At 42.9% G+C, this 21,556-nt stretch overlaps 1 protein-coding gene across 1 annotated transcript in view; it reads right to left on the minus strand.

Annotated features, from left to right (window-relative positions):
- The window catches only part of Myo3b (myosin IIIB), a 408,218-nt gene that overhangs the window by 363,758 nt on the left and 22,904 nt on the right, over nt 1–21,556 (minus strand). Inside the window, exon 6 of the mRNA XM_048345752.1 lies at nt 9,947–10,092. Within this exon, the coding sequence (XP_048201709.1) occupies nt 9,947–10,092 (146 nt within the window). The remainder of the gene's footprint in view (nt 1–9,946; nt 10,093–21,556) is intronic.

Genomic DNA, 21,556 nt, shown 5'->3' on the forward strand with positions numbered 1-21,556 from the left:
AATTGTGGTTTGAAGTCAGCTTGGGCAAGAAAGTCTATGAGACTCTTATCTCCAATGAAGCACACAAAACAAAGTGGAGTTGTGGCTTAAGTGGTAGAACACTAGTCTTTTTATTTTTTTAAATGCTTATTATCTTTATTTACCTGACTTCATTACTACACATTGTAGACAAAATTTGATTTTCAATAATGTACCCTATAAAGATAGGCTAGTATGCCTCAATTTTTTAAAATGCTTATTATGTGATTTCATTTGAAGTTCAAAATCACATAATGTAAATACTGTATTCTTTTTTTGTTGTTGTTTTATTTTTTTCCAAATTTTTATTATCAAACTGATATACAGAGAGGTTACAGTTTCATATGTTAGGCATTGGATACATTTCTTGTACTATTTGTTACCTCGTCCCTTATTCCCCCCTCTCTTCTCCCCCTTTCCCTTCCCCCCATGAGGTGTTCAGCTCACTTACACCAAACAGTTTTGCAAGTATTGCTTTTGTAATTGTTTGTCTTTTTTTACCCAGTGTCTCTCGATTTTGGTATTTCCTTTCAATTTCCTAGTTTTAATACCAGTATAGACGGTTTCCAATATACTCAGATAAGATTACAGAGATAGTGTAGATACAACCACAGGAAGGTGATACAAGAACATAATCAATAGTAGAAGCTACAGATACACATAGAATGTTGAAAGTAGTTACAACTGTGATATAACAATCGTTTCCATAACATTTGGGTTAGGCTAGAGAAAAAACCATAATTCACTTTGGTAGAGAAAATGAGAGCCAATGTCTTAATTTTGAGTCAGTGACACTGTGTCTTTGTATGATAGTCCTTCCACCTGGAGTCAAGAAATTTCTAGAATCATGGGGAAAGCTGAGCCCACCAAAGAGTAGAAATACCCTGCTGGATGAAGGCAGACAAACCCCCATTATACAACCCACTGACCAAACAAAGGATTGAATTGGCTGGGAACTGGTGGCTCATGCTATAATCCTGGCTACTCAGGAGGTTGAGACTTGGAGAATTGCAGTTCAAAGCCAGTCCTGTGTGAAAAAATCCCTAAGAGTCCACCATCATATACTACTCATCAAAAGCTGGGATGGAGGCATGTTTCAAGCAGTAGAGCATCAGTCATGAGCAAGAATGCCAAGCAAGAATGTGAGACCCTTAGTTCAAACCCTAGGACAGGAATAAAAGAAAGAAGGAAAAGATGATATTGGCTGGAAATCCCCTTCAGAGGATGACAGCAGCCCTATTAATTGTAGACATAATAGTGGTAGCAATAGACTGGACACTTTCTGTCACAACATTCAAGTATGTGAATAGGGAAGGGGTGTCCACATCCCTTAGGAAAGTGTTTCTTAACAAAGGAGTTATGATAATGGGTATTCATGGCAGAGCTCTTCAGACAGATGCCATATGAGCAGGAAAATTTTATTAGAAATTAGTCTTGATTCTCCTTAATTCCCTCCTCCTCCCTACAGTCATCAATCAATCAATTAGCTGAACTTCCAAATGATTGATCTTATGAATGGCCCTTTTAAATGGAAGCTCTCAATTCTTCAGCTATAAGAAAAATAAATTACCTTTCAACATAAATACACCCTTGAGATCTTTTCTTTGGCAGCACCCAGCATAAATCAATGTTTACTATATGCTAGTCTGAACCTTTTATATTCATTGCCTCCTCACAGTCCCTCCATGGGACTGATACCATTCATATCCTTAGGTTAGGAGAGAACACTAGGACATAGAGAGAGATTTGGTATAACTTGATCACATTTGCACAGCTGAGAAATGACAGAGCTTCTGGCTGAGACCAGGCAGATTGACTGTAGAGCACATTAGTAAACTGATTATGAAACTGGCCCAGTGACTCTACCCATTCCTGTATCTAGTGTCAGTCTATCACCAATGTGAGAAAACCCTTGCTAGCCTTACAGTAGATGAGATGCCCCATGGAATGTAGCCAGGTATCCTAACCAAAGCCGTACTAGACTAACCAACCCCAGACAAATCCCCAGCAGACCATAAATGTATAAGCAAGCCCAGAAAAGATCTGTAGAGCCACCCAGAGAACACACACACACTCAGGAGGGGAAAAAAAAAAGAAAAGAAATCAAATGATTCTTGTTTCAAGTAATTAAGTTCTAGAGTGTTTGTTACACACCCTTAGGAATCTGATACAAACACTCATGCTTAGCCACCAGGACAGTATGAGGAGAAGAGGTGCTAGGGGACAAGGTTAGAAGGGAAGGAGATCCTTCTAATCACAGTTTCACCCAACTCCAGGATTTCCCAGGAATGGACAGCCTCATCTTGAAGACCCTTCCTCCAGTCTATCACCTCTCTTCATCCCTGCCTTGCCCCTGACCTGCCACTATGCTAGCCCATAAATGCAGTTATGACCATTGCTCTCCAGTCCTTAGTTTTATCTGGAGTTAAAAGTGAGCCAGGATGCCTCAATCCAATGGTACTATTTTGAGCTCTGTTTCCTTGCTGATCCTTTCCACCCATCTCTCCATCATTTAGGAATTAAGTTCGAATTGGCCAACGTGAATGGTGCCAATAATGAAAGATGGGTAATGAGGGAGAAAGCACAGATAGTACTATACAATGGTACTTTGCATCTCTAGCCTTTCCTACTTGCAAAGCAGGCTTCTGGCTCAGCATTGATGGAGACCAGCAGTCCCTGAAGGCATGTTCCTGATTTACCACCTGATCCCCAAATGAAACTTGCAAGACTCAACTCCCCCTGCCTGCCAGAACTCAGAGGGGCAGCAAGCTGTACCTCCACAGGAACTAACAACCCCAGCTGCTCAGCTAAGATTAAAAAGGGATTTGGAAACATGTTCCACAGAACGGAAGCCCTTCTGGGGTATGCCTGGCCAGGAGACTCCAGCCCCCAGGTTCCCAAGGAAATGGAGTGTCAAGTCCTAAGCACTGAGGATATTCTGGACGGAGAAGAGGAGAGGGATTACATTCAAGGGATCCTGAGGAATGTGGACCACAGTCCACTAAAAATGAGATGAGAAATCTCCCCCCAAAGAAAAAAAACTCATAAAAGATAATTGTTTTTCTACTGGAGTATTTCAAAACTTTTTCTGCTATTAGGCACTCCATAAATGCTAAATGATGCTAATTCTCCAAGCACTTCTTGCTTTCTGAGCGAAGCAGAGATTGAGAAGGTTCATTGATTAAAAGGCCAATAGCTAAGTGACCTAGGCTGGCCAAGGGAAACCAAACCTCCCCAGGGCAAATCCAGCCTTACAGTGCCATTAAACATCACCACCCCTTACTCATTACACTTCAACAATAGTTTAGTTTTAATTTCTTTTTCTTGTATTTCACAGCCCTAAGGGAGAACAGTCCTGTGACAACTGTGTAACAGTAAGACAATTACTGGTGACTCAGGACTCCCTGCTGCCTCTGTCTTCTTTCTCAGCTAAGGGAAGGCAGGGACTGGGCAGAGCTACCCAAGTTAGAATGATTTTATGTGTGCATCAGGAAAGTCAGGATCGAAAAGAATTTGTCCAAATACACAAATAAATGAATAAAATTTAAATTGAATTCAAAATGAATCCGGGGGGGGGAGGGGAAGGGGGAGGCGGGAGAGGGGTATGAGGGACAAGGTAACAAACTATACAAGAAATGTATCCAGTGCCTAATGTACGAAACTGTAACCTTTCTGTACATCAGTTTGATAATAAAAATTTGAAAGAAAAAAAAAAAGAATCGGGGCTGGGGATATAGCCTAGTGGCAAGAGTGCCTGCCTCGGATACACGAGGCCCTAGGTTCAATTCCCCAGCACCACATATACAGAAAACGGCCAGAAGCGGCGCTGTGGCTCAAGTGGCAGAGTGCTAGCCTTGAGCGGGAAGAAGCCAGGGACAGTGCTCAGGCCCTGAGTCCAAGGCCCAGGACTGGCCAAAAAAAAAAAAAAAAAAAAAAAAAAAAAAGAATCCAAAGGATCTCCCTCCAGCTAAGAGGTAAGTCTAGAGGAGAACTTTCAAATGTTAAAAAACATTCCAAGGGCTGACTTGCCCATCTGAGTCCTGTCATTTACAGCATTCAGGCAATTCAGGAGGATCCTGACCCTAGATTCCCAAAGTTTGATTTGCCTTCATTTTTTTCTGTTCAAATTCTGCCTATTTTATCTGAATATTGAGTAGGGAGGGGACAGTCTATGGTCCCCGCATAGACCCACTTGTTCTTAAGAGGAAAACCTCCCATGCGCCCAGCCCAAGCCTGACTTTGGAAGAACAGAGTGACTGGTGTCCTTGGAGAGATGACATGGCCATTTTTTAATTCCCAATGGATTTGGTTCCAAAGCAGTTTAGCAAATTGGTAGCTTAAAGCTTGGAAAACATTTTTCTCCCTAAGAAGTTCTGGCAGACTGGGTTGAAAACCTTTACTTAACTACAAAAGAAAATGTACCCAAAGTAGGGAATGCTGGCTATTATATCCCATCTTCTTAAATAGCCACTTAAAATACTGTTTTCATGAGAAAATACATCCTAGTTCAAGATGCCAGAAACAGACTTCTATTTTCCCCAGAACCAAGAGCAACTTTTCCTACTGAAAAAAAAAAAAAAAAAACAAGAGGAAAGAGGAAAAGCAGAGTAAGACAGAGTGGAGATACTGGCTATACCAAATATAGCCCTGGCCAGGCCACTACAGGTTTGCAAGGGGCATGAGATGGCATGCATGCCATCAATGCTATTCTGAAGTACCTCACAATACATTTACACAATATGTTCTGCAAAGCTTCCACTCAAATACTTGTCTTCAGCATTCAAAATTAGGAACCAGGAGACAGTTGCTTTTAAAGGAGAGTTTGGAGAAGAGAAGGATTTCTGGGTTTAGGATCATGAGTCAATGAGTCATTGGGGATGTCCCACATTCACTTACAATAACATTCTTGATTCCCATTCCTCAGCCCCTTAAAGGACACAATCAATGATGCTAATAAAATCTCTAACTTTCATGATGACAATGTCAGTTTAAAACTGGGAGCGCAAGAAGGATCTGGGACCTTGTCCTAGTCCTTTCTGCATATTCTCAATCCCTTGCTGCCTGGCACATAATTCACAACTAAGAAATAGAATTGAAGGAAGGGCTTTAACTTTTCAATGGCAAAATCCATGAGCTACAGAATCAAATCCCTCACACACAAATCAGTTTTCTTCCCTAGGGGCAGGACCAGGGACCAGCGGCTGAGCCTTGTGGGCTTCCTTTTCTAATCCAGAAAAAGGGGCAGTGACAGCACTTAACTTCTAGGGTCTCCATGGAGCTTCATACTGCATCTCCCAGGATGAAACAGAGCTCAGTGTCTTGCATATCGTTAGCACCCAAAAGGTCTTAGCTATCATTATTTTCTCCATTTGCATTCAACGAGTTGTCTTGGATTTTGCCCCCAAGTTGGTTTCTCAGGGAAATTGGTAAGCATGGAAGCTGGTTGGCATTCTTGGATAGAATTGTGGCTCCCAAAAGAAACCCTGATCATGTGATTTTTTTTAATTTGGAATACAGATCATTGCAGATATAATTAATTAAAGCAATGCTCTAGAGATAAATCAATCCTGGATTGATATAGGCTCTATATCCAAAGTCTTTATAGGAGAGAGAAAATAAGATCCAAAACTTGCTCTCGGTTCTGGGAAAAATAGAAGACTGTTTCTGACATCCCAAGCCAGAATGCATTTATCTCATGGAAACAGTATTTTAAGATCATAAAAGAGACTCATCATGTATCTATCTATATATATATGTATACATGGAATATGTCTTTGGATGATGGATCTCTTTTCCATGGATATCTTCCATGGAAAATGAAGATAGAGATGAGAGCCATGGTACCACAAGCCTGGGACCACCAAGAGCCACGAGAAGAGGGAGGGAAGATGTTCTCTAGAGACTTGGAAAGGAAAGTGGCCCTGCTACTCCAATATGCTAGACTTCTGGCCTCCAGAACTGGGAAAGAATATATTTCTGCTTTTTTTTCTGATGTGTTAGGACCCTGGGGCATCTCTAGGAAACCCACAATTAGGACAGGTGACTCCAGAAAAATTAGATTAACAAGGGAATCAAGCCAAAGCACAATGTGATGATCATTCCTTCTCCTCTTAGCGGTGTGCTAAGGTGGTGGTGGGGTGGGGTGGGCATCTGGGGTTCTCCTTGGGAAGGGTAACCACTGACTCCAGGCTGGTCAGTCTCATCCACTTCCCACAAAGGCTGTTTAGGCTGGGAATCTGGCAAACAGCCTGTCTTTTCCCACCAGAAATAAAATGGAAGTGTTCAGTGTGCCATGAGACAATGAACTGGCAGCTATCACATGGCCCCAGATAAATGGGCAGCAATGTGGTTCTCCAAGCTTGTCCAGTAACCACACACAGGCTCCTGTCTTTCTGAACTTTCTGTGGAGGCCAAATGGGTCTGCAGCCACGAGACCAACATAATGGTTTTTTTCCAATAACTCCAATAACTCTTCTTGAAATTCTAGCTATGAAACTGATCTTTTAAGAGAAAAAAAACAAAACAGATTGAGGTCCACTGTAGGATCCTTCCAAGCCTTTGGAATGTTAATGGAGTCCTCAAGAAAAAATGTGTATGAGAGTCAAATGTACCAATGTACTGATGTGCAAAGAAATGATTTTCTTTCCCTTCCTCTCTTCTAACTCCTTGAGAAAAACAGCAGCAGAGCGAGCATTGGCAGTCAGAGAGGTGACTTTTTTTGGAGCAAAGGCATTAGACAAGATGACACATGCTGACAGGTTCAGCAAATGGTGGATGTGCTGCCAATCAGCAGATAATTTCGATGTGCTCACAATGTCGGAATGAGTTTGAGTCACACGTTATTTCAAAGACAGGTCACGATTGCTGTGTGTGTCATCTTCCAATGTGAAGGTCAGGAGAGGAGAGGGTGGGAGGAGCAGACAGGGAAGGGCCAGCAGACAGCTTTGCCGAGCAATCCCAGCCCGGGAATTATTGCCTCTGTCCACGTCTGAGGTTCTCACCCTTCATGTAAACAAAAGTCACTTCTTCCCTGGTTCACTCAAGGATTTTGTTATTCCCTTATTTAATAAGTTACTGTGTTTATTTCGATTTCCACAAAGAAACAGGAAGAAGTCAATGAGGAAATCCAGGGGAAGAAACCATCTAGTTTCTTCTGCATGCCAGAGTACGCTAAAATGGACTTTGATATAAAAGAAGAGAATTCCAGAACACTGAAAATACACAGAAATAGCGCAAAAATATGAAAGTTGGGAGGAGGTTATGTCCATATAGTAGAAGGGGTAAACTAATTCACTGCACACATCTATGCAATGATCACAATGAACACCTACACACACACACACACACACCATTGTTGTGCACAAAAAAATGTAAAACAAATTCTGAAACCAAATGGATTCAAATAAGTGTTGTCGTTATTTATTAGGAGGAGAAAGAGAGAAGGGCGAGGGACAGGAAGACAGTAACTTGAGTACCTTTATAGACTATGAAAATGGTTGTTTTCTCTATTCTCCACCAAAAAGCTTCTCTGGGGCTGGGGATATAGCCTAGTGGCAAGAGTGCCTGCCTCGGATACACGAGGCCCTAGGTTCGATTCCCCAGCACCACATATACAGAAAACGGCCAGAAGCGGCGCTGTGGCTCAAGTGGCAGAGCGCTAGCCTTGAGCGGGAAGAAGCCAGGGACAGTGCTCAGGCCCTGAGTCCAAGGCCCAGTACTGGCCAAAAAAAAAAAAAAAAACAAAAAAAAAAAAAAAAAAAAAAAAAAGCTTCTCTGACAAAGAGTACATTGTTAGTGCTCACAACTAGAATAGTATCCACACATTCACACATGCACACTCAATTACACACATATTTGTGTATACACACTTGTTTGGTCCATCCATGCCTTCTGAAAGAGAACTCTGAAAACTCAAATTGAAGGATATTTTTAAGTAAATTTTTGCTTGGTAAATATAAAATATAAGCCAAGCATACTTTCCCTTGGTTTTATGAATGAAAAGCTATACATTATATATAAATATGCCAATGTTTCCCTTACTTGTTTTCAGCCTCCCCTTCCTGCCCAGGAATGTCAAGGCAGCCATTAGGGTTGTGACAATGGCAAATGCTGAGCACAAGTAATCACAGTGAGAATCTGCTGACCGATAGCTGTTGGCATTTGCCAGCTAGTTCCATCCGATCCATCACTTGTACTGGAACGGAGAGGGAGCAAAAGGCCAGTGGTTGAGGAGGAGTGAGTCAGCGCCTCCATCTCCATCTAGGTTGGGATAGAGACCCTTTTCTTCCAATTGCCTGGCTGTAGGGACTTATCTATCTTGAAGCAAGAGGCAAGAAAGGGGCTCAGTTATCTGTGGCCAGGTTGGAAGGCTTCTTCCAAGATGGAAGAGGTGAGATGAGAGAGAGAACAGAGAAGAGATCAGAGAGTTGGCCCAGCCCAGAAACAAGTGGAGTTATTTGGAGATAAAGGGTCTATAGAGACATTGTGAACATGGTAGGTGCATGCATGCATACACATACACACACCACATATATATACACACCACCCACACATACACTACTTACAAACACACGCATGCTACACATACACACAAAAACACACACATCACATACATACCACACTACACATACACTTTAGCTGTCCCAAACTTATCACCTTATGAAATATTTGAACAATTAATCTGTATATAAACATATACTAAAAAAGGAACAATTATACCTAAGAAAATGGTCTCTTGCTGAAGAAAGTATATATGTCTTGCTAATCAGAAATAGCATCTTAATCATGATATTTGGGGAATTGGGTAGCCTCAGTAAAAAAGTAAGAGTGACCCTTTTATGACACACAAAATCATTCAGCCTTGTTTTTCATTTCCTAATGATTACTGTACTCAGTGCTGTTTTGAGCTGCTGTATTCTTACATCCCTTTGAACAGCACACCAGACTATTAATTTAAAAAGCTGGAAGCTGCGTCTGCATCTCCCAGCACCACGATCTGCTTTTGTATTTTGGAAAAGGCAAAAATAACTAACCCAGCACTGAGTAGGAATCATTTTTGGAATCATGTTTGGTGGTTGCTTACATCTGGATTAGGTTTAAAATGATAACATTATGATGATGATGATCACCAGAGAGCCTCATCTGCATATAAATAGAACTAATCAGAAATGCAAATTGCAATCAAAAGAAAATTTTAAAGGATGCAATAGCTGTGTGATTGTGCAGATAAGGAAAGGTCAATACTTGTATTGTTACTGGCAGTTAATGGCTCACAGACTGTCCAGAGCCTCTCTTTGAAAAATACATTTGGAAAGTAAAAATTATTAATTTCTGCCCTGGCCAGATAGAGCCCAGGATAGCTAGACTTGCCCTAACTAGAGCCTTGAGCTAGACATACATCTGCCCAACTCCTAGGAAAGATATCCAAGCCTCTTGTACAGATACCCAGTGACTACATGGAAATCATACTTGCATTTAACCATCTTCCAGACAGACAGATGTATTTTGACAAGATTTTCCATTGAGTCAAAAATTAAGTGATGAAGAATATGGCTGGTCTTAGTGGATACTGCAATATGAATATGCATTCATCCCCCGCCCCCAAAAGTCCCAAATACTTGAGAAAGTATACAATTAAAAAGAAGTGTTTAGATAGATTACTTAATCCTAACTTGGATTTGTATTCTTCTCAGGCAAAATAAGCAGTTGTCACATGGTCCTATAATTCCTTGGGGTATGTTATCTTTTAGGAGCATTCTTCCCCTGTGTGCTACACTCCCAGCCCCCTTCTTTTCCTTTTTCAAAAGGAAATATATTTTGCAATCAGCCTTTCTCATATCTGGAGAGACATTGTGCACCAACTATTTTATCCCTTTAACAATGTGTACACAAAGCACTAATGGGTCAAGAGCGCCATCTTGTGTCCTACCTCGGAATCTTAAAGAGCGTCTTCACAGGATGCATGTTGAATAAGGGAGGGTCTCCATCGCCCAGTTCAATAGCTGTGATCCCCAGGGACCAGACGTCACATCGAGCGTCATAGGAAGAGTCATACTGCTGCTCACAAGCAATGACCTATCAGACAAAAGCAGGACATAATACATCAATCCACCGTCACCTCTGACGTCCTCAAATGTTGCATGCCTTACTTACCTATTCCTTTCTCAGTCCTTTAGCTATGCTGAATTCAATGGTTATGCTGAGTTCAATAGCAAAAAGATGCATGTGTTCTCAGCTTTGTTTTTGTGGAACCAACTTATCATTTGATATATTTATTATTTCTCCTCCCTTTTGGGTTTCTGAGCCAGGATCTCACTATGTGGTCCAGGCTGGTCTCAAATTCTTAATCTTCCTCCTGAGTGCTGGGATTTTAGACATGTTCATGAACTTTTTTTTTAAAAAAAAGTATTTCTTCAATTTGAGGGGTGCCAGTGGCTCACATCTGTTATCCTAGCTACTCAGGAGGATGAGATATGAGGACTGTGGTTTGAAGCCAGCCAGGGCAGTAAAGTCTATGAGACTCTTATCTCCAATAAAATAGCAAAAATGCCATAAGTGGAGCTGTGGTTCAAGTGATAGAACACTAGCCTTGAGTGAAAAAGCTAAGAAAGAGCCCCCAGGTCCTAAGTTTAAGCCCTACTACCAGCACCCCCATATATATAATCTATAAATTTACTATGTATATATAGTATGTATGTATACCTGTATATATGTATATACTTTACTATGTATATATAGTAGAACTAGTATATATAGAACTACTACTAGTATATAGAGAACTATATATAGTAGAACTATATAGTAGTACCATATATAGTAGAATTCTATATAGTAGTTCAATTTTAAAAATACACAACTGTTTTTCAGCTGCCTGCACATTTCCTGGCACAACTGTACATAGAAGCAGCAGAAATAGGCACTGGCCCTCAGCTTGTCACTGGGTTGGGGAACAGGAGACCTTGTACAAAAAAAAAATCTATCTCTTTGAACTCCTTGAACCTAACAGGAAAACAGCTTTACACTCACACTCATGACCACCACATGGTGATAAGAGGAAGGAGAATCTAAAGGATGCAGAAGGACAAGGTACCTCAACTTGACCTGGAATCTGTCTCTCAGGATGACACCTGGCCACAAACAGGTAGGAATCTGAAGTGTAGTGATCATGCACTGCCTTGGTGAGCACAGGGAGACCAGGGTGGCAGGCTGTCCTCTCAGGCCTTTGGAATGCCTTTAACTTTTACTCTAAATGAGACTGGATAACAGAGTGTGGGGGCAAGTGTGGCATGCTCAGCAACAGTACCTGGCTGTCTTGCTGAGGATAGACCAAAGTGTGCCAGACAGAAGCAGGTGACACCAGTTGATGACATGCTTCTGCAGGAATCCAGGGGCCAACAATGACAAGTAATCCGATTTGAGACATAAGTCTGAAACTAAAGCTAACTGCTTTTGTTGAGGGAGGCTAGCAAGGAAGAGGAGTTAGGATGGGCCCCAAGATGGGCACTGGAACATACTAAGATGCAGAGGCCATAGGAGAAGCAGACAGGATTGGATACAAAAGCACAAATTTTAAGTCTCAGGTGCCTGGGAGATACCCAAAAGTTATTCATTCTTTTAACCCATGAGACTCCTACTAGGCTTCTTTTTTTTTTTTTTTTTGCCAGTCCTGGGCCTTGGACTCAGGGCCTGAGCACTGTCCCTGGCTTCTCTTTGCTCAAGGCTAGCACTCTACCACTTGAGCCACAGTGCCACTTCTGGCCATTTTCTACATATGTGGTGCTGGGGAATCGAACCCAGGGCTTCATGTATATGAGTCAAGCACTCTTGCTACTAGGCCATATTCCCAGCCCCTCCTACTAGGTTTCTTACCTCCAGAACTGTAAAAAAAAAAAAAAAAAGCTATGGTCTGGGTGTGTGTCCACCTCAATCCCCAGCTCTATGTTAGAAACTTAACTCCCAGTGCCACAGCCTTTTAGTATGCCAGGTCATAGGGCTTGACCTTCATGAATGCATTAATGCCACTATAAAAAAGGGCTTGTAGTAGGAGAAGGCTATCTTCCATCTTCCCCCTTGTAAACATACAGTCAAAGCTTGTCACCAGTGACAGCATCTTGATCTTAAACTCCCCAGCCTGCAGAATGGTGAAGGAATACCTTTGTTCTTTATGGACGAGCCACCCTCAGCTAGTTAGCACAGTATGGTACAAGTTGACAGAAAATGTATGCTACCCTGAGCCACTACAGTTTTGGCACTATTGTGGCCCTGGTAGAAAACTCATTCACTTGCTCACCTCCACACCAATTCATTGGACTTGCACAGCCTGGTAAAAGATGTCAGCACTTGTGTCCTAGAGCCTGGGTTCTTGATCTCACACCCTTCTCTTGTGGATTCTGTACACCTGCATCACTGGTCAGGTTTCAACTCCTTGGTTCCAATAGAATGTCTTGTTATAGAATGTTCTGTCATGCTTTCAGCACACAATTCAAACAAAAGTTCAAATAACTCCAATATTGGAGCCTGAGGCCATTCCATTGCCCTCAAAGGCCTCTTTCCTCACCCCAATCAAGTGAGGACCTACACTATTTATAAAGATCTCTAGAGAAGGCTATTCGACACCTTCGCTTTCAGAAATGACATTTTCAGGAGTGTGGGATAAATATAATTTTAGACCTATCAATCAACAGATAGTCGTTGCTCTTGTTCATGACATGTGAGAGAAAGAAAAATAGGTTCTACTGGTCCCCAGCTGGAGCTAGGGCCAGTTGAAGTATAAAGTGAGACTCTGTAATTAATGACAGGCTGTGACAACCATAAATGTCCTCAGACAGAGTACTAACATGGCCAACAAAGGATGTAGACTCCAAATATCGGAGGTAATAGAGAGAAATGCTGCTAGCTGAGTGAGACAGTGAAAGTTATAGAACTGGACATCTACATTTTCCAGGGAAAGATTCAAATCAGCTTCCAAATGTTTGGGATGGGACACAGAAGACAAAACCAAGAACTCATCCAAGTGTGGAACTGGAGGACACACTAACATTCGAACATTCCTCCAGTGTTGTCACAGAATATGGAAAGCATCTGTCTGGCTCCCACTTCTCTCCACGAGCACACAGTGTCTTCAAGTTCAACATGCACAAGAGAAGAGCATCTCCCAAAAAACTCAGCTTAACAGCTGACAAAGAAATTCTTCAAGACAAGCCTTCCAATAAAGTTTATGGAAAAGTATGCTGATCAAAAAAATCATAAATACTTATTTTTGCAACCATGAGCCAGGTATAATATTAGGTCCTGAGGAGGTAAAGTCAAATAAATGCACAATACAGCCTTCATAATGATTCTGTGGAGGTGCTACTTTTGCCTTTTGTAGCTATGGAAACTGAGGCAGGCAAAGCACAGTTATCTACTCAGAGTCACACAAGTAGTAATTGTCAGGGACAGAATTGGAACACAGGCAGGGAGTAGAACAAGCAAACATGTCACTGCCATATGATCAGTGCTATATGAAAGAAGTATTTGGTTGAAATGATCAGTTTCTGCACTCACATTTTGACTAGACACATTTTTTAGCTTTCTGTCTCTCAAATTCCATCATCTTTGAGGCTGGGTGCAGTGGCTCTTGCCTGTAATCCTATCTACTTGGGAGGCAGAGATTGGGAAATTATTATGCAAGACCAGCCTAGGCAAAAAGTTGATGAAATGCTACCTCAACTGAATGGCTGGGTATGATGGTATTCACCTGTGAGATGCAGATAGAAGGATCAGGGTCCAGCCCACTCAAGCAAGCATAAAGCAAGATCCTATCTCAAACAATAACCGGCATGAAAAGGCCTAAGGGAGTGGTTCAAGTGGTAGAGCACCTAGCTAATGTAAGATCTCAAGTTCAAAACACAGTACTGACACACATGTGCACACACATGTACACACACACACATACACATGTTCTCTAAGGATGCATCCCACCTGAAGTGGATTCAAGGGGTGGATCCTCTTATCAATCTAACACCAGAGTGAGCAAGCATCTCTTTAAGATAAAAAATGTGTACAATGGTTCTCCTTGGCACAGCCTTCTCCTTGTATCTAGGTAAAGAAAAGCTGAGTTAAGGTTGTTGGGATGGTCATATGGCCTTTTCCCCCAAGGGGAGGATCCCCTCAAGGACTTTCTGAGTCAACTGTCACTCCAGTAAAAAGAAAGGATGCAAGAAGAATGCAATGGCTTTTATGCACAAGGCCTTATACCAGGTTTGCCAGCTTTGCTAAGTCAGGAAGATCAGGTGATGGTGCTGTTGGCCCTGAGAGCCTGTACAGCTCTCCTCCCATGCCCTCCACCTCATCTCACCTCCGCATTTTCCATGGGGAAGCTGTGGCCACGACAAGGGTGCACTGTCCACCACCTCCAGCCTTGGCTTCTATCCATGGAGTAAAGGAGGGAGAGGTAGTGGGACAGGAGGAGAAAACAGGAGAGAGTCTAGAGGAAGGGACACAGGATTCGGAGGGACATAAAGGGAGGGGCATCAAGGAATGGTGATGTCATTTACAAAAAGTGGGTTTTAGCCTGCAGCTAAACAGGTATAAACAATCACTCCAGTGCTCGGGAACTTTTGTTTTTCTTTTGCAGTATGAGGGTGTGCTCAGGCTTTGCATTTTACTACTGAGTGAGGTCTTAGGCCTTTGGGTTTTAAGACCCAAGTCTCACTATGCCACTCAGACTAGCCTTGAATTCATGTTGCAGGATCTCTCCTGATCTATTCAAAGCTTTATAATTTTGAAATAAGCATTGTGGGTAGAATGTCACACAAAGAGGCAATATTCCTATGCAAACTAGAAGTGCAAACCATAGATGATTCTGGAGCATGAACAGGATGGCCAGAACCTTGAGGAGATGTCATTGCCAATGCTTTGCAGCAGTTCTTTGGGTCTATGAAAAGACAGGGGTTGCTGTTCTAACGCCCCCATTAAGGAAGAAGAGCTTCAGACACACAGCAATTGTTGGGATGCTGGTTAATGGAGCACGTCCAGGCTGCTACCTTGAAATGTGAATTTATGACTCTTCTGGTATACTTTGACTACACAGCTGCTTGTTTTAGAAAAAGTAAAACCACAAATGCTGGAATTTGCAGCAGAATCGATGCTCAGCCAGTCTCGGTCCCCATTGTCAGGAGATGTTTTAACTAGAACTGGGCTTGAGTTTCCCAAATGCCAGTCCTGACCACCTTGACATCCAAACACTTTCCTTTCTGGGGCAGAGCAGGGACGGGGGGGAGGGGTGGATAGGGCTAAGGACAAAATACCAATTTTACAGATGGTTTCACTCAACTGGCTTTTGGCTACCCTTGGGCTAGTAGTCCATTTCCTGGTTGCAGGCTAATGGCTCCAGATTCCCTAACACCACCTCCAGAGTCCCTTCCTTCTGCTCCCTTGCTCAGCTTGCAGGGTGCCAACCCAGCTACTTCACACACACTGTCTCCAGAGGCCATGTGTCCACACTCCAGTACAGCCAGATGAGAACTGTTCAAGACAGGGGGCCACTTCCTCAGCTTCCTCAATAGTTTTCCCACTGGGGAATGGAAGGGAAGTAGAGACCACAAGGAAGGCCCACGGCTCTGGCTGGAGCAGCATCCCAGAGCCCAGAACCTTTGTTTTGGCTTTCCTGCCCCCTCATGGAGACCTTTTGACAAAATACTTAGTCTCTGCCCCTCTTCGCCCCTTCTCCAGAGATCTCATTCCAAGTACTGTCTATGTGACTGCGGGCTATCCATCTTTTTCTATGGTACCAAATGTCAACCACAGGCACCAGAGAGCCATTGGTATATGAGTAATATATCTTTTACTTTTCTTTAAGATCTTTTGCATTTTCTAAAATGTCTCCTGAGAGTATGCACTATTTTTTTATTTAATTTTATTGTCAAGGTGATGTAAAGGGGTTACAGTTACATACATAAGGGAGTGAATACATCCCTTGTCAAATTTATTACCTCCTTCCTCATTTTTCTCCCACCTTCCCTTCTCCCCAATTCTCCCCCACCCAGTTGTACTGTTAGTTTACAACATATTGTCTTGTAAATATCACTGTTGCATAGGTTCACCTTTTATCCTTTGTCTTACCATTTTGATGTTCTCCTTCCCTTCCCTTCCCTAATTCAGATAAACATATATACTATACCCAAGGTACCAAAATCAAATACAGTGACAATAGGAAGTGAAATAGGGAGGTCAGATCTGGCCAGTGCCATCATTAACTGTGGAGGGACTTCAGGTTGACTCCAGCTCAGATTAGAGCAGAAGCCAACTCCATCCTTCTCTAAGCTCTCCCCCACCCCATCCAGGGAAGCTCCCCTTTATTATGATAAATTATGTAAATTGACCACCTGAGGCCTGGGAGTTTCAAGGTGCCCTCCCATGGGTAGGCGTATCCACCTGATGTCAAATCCCTGTGCCCTCCAGAGTGGGCGTATCCACCTGATGTCAAATCTATGTGCCAATTCTAACTAGAATGATAGGTTGGTCCAAATAGATACTATGAGACAGACTGTAACTCTATTGGCCACCTGCATGCGGCCTAGCGTGCTCTGTAAGTGCTGTATCCTCATTAGCCACCTGCATGTGGCAAGTTTGACTGTGATGTTTGCCTTATAACCAGGCTGGAAGGCCACATGGGCAGACGGTTCCTGCTCCCGAGTCTGGCTGCACACGTGCGGGTGGTTCCGGCTCCCGAGTCTGGACGGCGACCAAGGCCGGTCGGTTCACTTTTTGTTCACTTTTTACTACCCCAATAAATCCATCTTTTTATCATCTTGCAGCTGGAAACTGTGTGGTGGACTCTTGGGGGAACCAGGAATCCCCTCCCTTGTGGGGTAACCTGTTTCATTGTAGCGAACCTCCACTTTACTTCAGAAGTATGCATTATTTCTATTATTAAAAACACAGCCAGGGGGCTGGGAATATGGCCTAGTGGCAAGAGTGGTTGTCTCATATACTTCATGAAGCCCTGGGTTCAATTCCCCAGCACCACATATACAGAAAATGGCCAGAAGTGGCTCAAGTGGCAGAGTGCTAGCCTTGAGCAAAAAAGCCAGGGACAGTGCTCAGGCCCTGAGTCCAAGGCCCAGGACTGGCACACACACACACACACACACACACACACACACACACACACACACAAAACCACACAGCCAGGTCTTTTTTGTTTGGTTGACTAGTTTTTTGGTGATTTGTTGTTGTTGTTGTTTTGGGTTTTTGTTTGTTTTGCCCATCCTGGGGCTTGAACTCAGGGCCTGAGCACTGTCCCTGGCTTCTACTTCCGACTTTTTTCTGTGTACATGGTGCTGAGGAATCAAACCCTGGGCTTCATGTATGCTAGATGCTGGGCAAGCACTCTACCGCTAAGCCACATTTCCAGCTCCCCATAGCCAGTTTTTCATTTCACCTTTGTCTTGAGAGTGCAAATAATGGAAATTTTGCCTGGAATTTCCTTCTCCCAAGGTATCTGATGTCTCCTAGCTAGATGGTTAGAGGTGGAGTATTGGTTCTAAAACTAGGTTTCCAGGAGATTAATTCAAGAAAGCAAGATTCCCTTCCCAACGATTCTCCTTTCTACTGTAAGCACAGCAGTGAGAAGCACTTTTCTCTCCTCAGGCCATCATTGCCTCTTCTAGAAAATCCAGCACTAGCCAGGCAGCAGGCTCATGCCTGTAATCTTAGCTGCTCAGGAGGCTGAGATTTAAGGACCCCAATTTAAAGGCAGTCCAGATAGGAAAGGCCATAAGACCTTTATTTCTAATTGATCAGCAAACTCCAGAAGTAGAGATGTGGGTCAAGTGGTAGAGGGCTAGCCATGAGTGAAAAAGCTAAGGGAAAACAACCTGATCCTGGGTTCAAGCTCCAGTACTGACACACAAAAAAGAAAAACAAAGACGAAAAGCAGGCAGTAAGGGAATGAGGGAACAGCCAGTCCTCACCTCCAGCCTTCACTATCTCAGAAGAGCATCTAGATGATGCTGGATGACCAAGGACAAAACCTGTCCACACTCACAGCTCCTGAGCTTGGGAAATCTAGAGTCTCCCAAGAAGATATTTAATCTAAACCTTTGAGCAAATCATATATCCAAGAACTGCTGGGCTGATATCTCCTGTAACATTGTGATCTTAACCAATATCCTCAAGCAAATAATATTTCAATATGCTCTGCTCTCTTAAAAATAATTTATCAAACTTCAAATACAATAGGTCTTCAGACTATTATTTCTTCACTAATATTTATAAATGTTATTAAAAATGTAATTAGATTTACCTTCTATATTCTGACTTTTCACCTTAGAATTGATCATGCAGTCCTAAATTATAACCAAAGGTCGAGATTAAAATTTCATTCAAGTACACAGGCGAAATGCTGTTATCTCAAGAGCTAAATTCAGCTAAATAAGAGGCAGGGCAAACAGACCTAAAGCTATTAATCCTTGGCTGACCTTGAGCCCCAAAGTGCAAGCAATAGACTGGCAAATAAGATGGGCTGAGAGGTAAGAAAGCAAATAGGATCTTAATTTTGCTTACACAACTCATGCAGAATAATTGAAAATGGTATTGATTGGAAAGATTTCTAAACAGACCTGCTCTGGAGTCCAAATTTTCAATGATAACTATTCCATTGGCAATTGCTTTCTGTCAGTTTTATGCTCAAATATCTTACACTGTTACCAGCTGAGATACTGAATAGATGAATGAAGTCTCCTCCCTGGGATGAAACATAACTTTAGGGGAGGATATTTAAGACCTCTGAGGTTTTTTAAATAAAAGGAATGTGGTCCAGATCCACCAGAATTGATTTTTTTATGTTCTGTTCATAAAACATAGGACTTAATCTATATTTTGTGCACTGAGAAATTACCAGAAATAATTTAGACCATTCTTAGGAACTTCAGAAAGGACTCTAATTAAAATGTGATGTTCTACAAGTCTTCTTTCCCCCAGAATTGTTATACTCAGCTTAAGCCTTCAGAGACATATAAAATTGGGGTCAAACTGAAAACAGAGGCAAAGCTTGCTCAACCTCAGCTACCCACCATGGCCAGTGGAGGTGAAGCAGGAACCACTGAGGGCTTGAGGCCAGCACACACTAGTGTTTATGTGTAATGATGATGATGATGATGATGATAATTTAAAAATAATATTTATATCTAAATCCCTGGAAACTCTGGGAAATGATCCCTTTTCTTCCTGTGGGAAAAATCCTTTCTCAGAAACAAGCCTGATGTCCACATACTTGCCCAAGAGAGGCAGACCAACATGTTAAACTGTGCCTGTGTCCTTAAGGGCTCAAAGGACCTCTGACTGGGTACATTTCCTTGGAGACTAAAACCACCTTAGTGACTTTAGGACATTTCATTCCACAGAAGAGAAAACTGAGGTCTCTAGTGGGGTGCTGGTTGGTCTGTCCACAGTCGCAATGGGTTCAAAGCCCAAATGGTTTAGGCCCATAGCCCCTCAGCACTTTGCACAGAATGAGGCTCTTCCTGGAGATTCTTGCAACAGAAGAGGAGACCACCATGGGCGGGACGCCTTTCTTCATGAGGCAGCCATAGGAACGTCCACACTGAAAGCTGGTGATGCAAGCAGTAAGAAGATGGACTTCCTGCTGTGGCTCCCCTTGACCCACCCTCTCCTCCTTCCTGCTGCCCCTTTCCTCTACCAGGTATCATCATCCTCCACCACAGCACTGTTAAGGACAGGATGAGGAGGAAATCTACAACAGAGGCCATTCTACAGCTTGTTAGGTCAAGTACCCATTACCCCAAGACGAAGAAGCAGGTTTAGAAAGATGAAGACATTTGCCCAAGGTCACACAGTAAGGCAACAGAAGCTGAAGCATGAGTCTAGCATAGGAAACGAATGAGAAAAAAATGTGGTTTTCTTCCATGTAGCATCTGAGAAACAGGAAGAGAAGCAAATCACACAGAATACCCCCACACTCCTACTGGGGTACACCCCTACAACAAACTGCAAGGAGTCTCTGGTTTTGGTCCTGGGCCAGGATGCTAGCCCCATGCAAATCACAGTGCCCTTGAGAAAGTGACAGCTTCCTAGCAGAGTGGCTCTGTTTAATTTTTGAAAACTGAAAGGCAGTGGAAAATCCCTGGGACAGAAGCAAGTGCCATAAACCCTCAGTCTCCCCTCCTCATCTGCTCCAGAGTCAGCTCCTCATGCTGACTGCCACCCCTCTTGGCTTTCTACTGACTGTTCAATGCCTGTGGAGCTTGGATATGAGATCCCTCCCACTGGCTGAGCCCCTGTTCCTTGGTCAGGCAACCACCAAGTCATTGGCACCCAGAGCCTGGGCAGAGCTGGGGCCAACTGTACATGAACAGGATAAAGAAAGAGGACAACAGATGCTCTGACTCTTCTCATCCCCAGTGCAACCAAGTTAGAAACCCAGTCTGGAAAGTTCCCCCAGGCTCCTGGAAGGCATTGCGTAGACACTGTGTGAAGTGCTGCGCAGAGACCATGTGAGACCTCTGCTTTGACCTCCCCCTCAGCTCTCAGATGGGGTCCTACACTTAGACAGCCAAAAGAAGGGTGGAGATACATCAGCACTACCTGTAGGGCTGCTCCCCACTCCTTCACTGACAATGGCATATGATTCAACTTCCTTGTCGAGCTCCCACTAAGGGAAGTGGCACTGGAGCTGAGGGAAGGATGGAGGTCTGGGGCTTATCACCCCAGTCATGGCTTTCCATGCCTGGGATCTGCTTCAGGCCTTAGGAGGCAGAGGCACTCTGTAAATGTAAGGCAGGGCTGGCCAAGAGCCAGGAGAGAGAGCGCTCTGCCTTTCAACTGTCTTTATAGGCTGTTACCATTTTTAGGGCACTTACTATCGGGGGCACCGGCCCACACACTTTCACTACATTCGTTTATTTTTACTTTAAAGGCAATTCTTTTCTTTTTCTTGTAGTTTAAGTTTTCCCTGTTTAACTGGTCAGAAATAATCAGATTTGCCTGAAGTCAGTAGTGCATATTTGACTTCAAAATTTGTACTCTTAACTCTTTTTGCCCAGAACGAAAGCTATATTAAAATAACTGAGCCACAGTAGTTTTTAAACCATAAATGGCAGATCTAAAAGCAAGTTTCAAACCTCCTAAATTCAATTATGAAGAATTTTATTTTTCCAAATTCTTCGCTTGGGCATTAATTATACTGTGTTGATATACTATGCGCTCCTCAACATATGAATATGGAAGTTATCAATACCAAAATGAAGTTACTTATGTCTAAAGCTGATAAGGTGAGAGACCATGAAGAAGAGAAAGTCAGGCATGAGAGTGAGGATAACCAATCCCACAGGGAGCTTTTCCCAACCTTCTGCTTGTTACATAGTTCACACAAAGATGGCTAGCAACACAAGGACAGCTAGTCAATTGCTGAAACAAAGTGTCTGTCCTGATGAATGAACATCAACCCCAGGAACAAGCCTCTATAACCAGTCTCTGTCCCTCTCTTCCTAGGAACCAGACCCTAGGTCTTGAACATGCTTGGTCAATGCACTAC

The sequence above is a fragment of the Perognathus longimembris genome, chromosome 4 (genome assembly GCF_023159225.1).
Source record: "Perognathus longimembris pacificus isolate PPM17 chromosome 4, ASM2315922v1, whole genome shotgun sequence".
Lineage (NCBI taxonomy): Eukaryota > Metazoa > Chordata > Mammalia > Rodentia > Heteromyidae > Perognathus > Perognathus longimembris.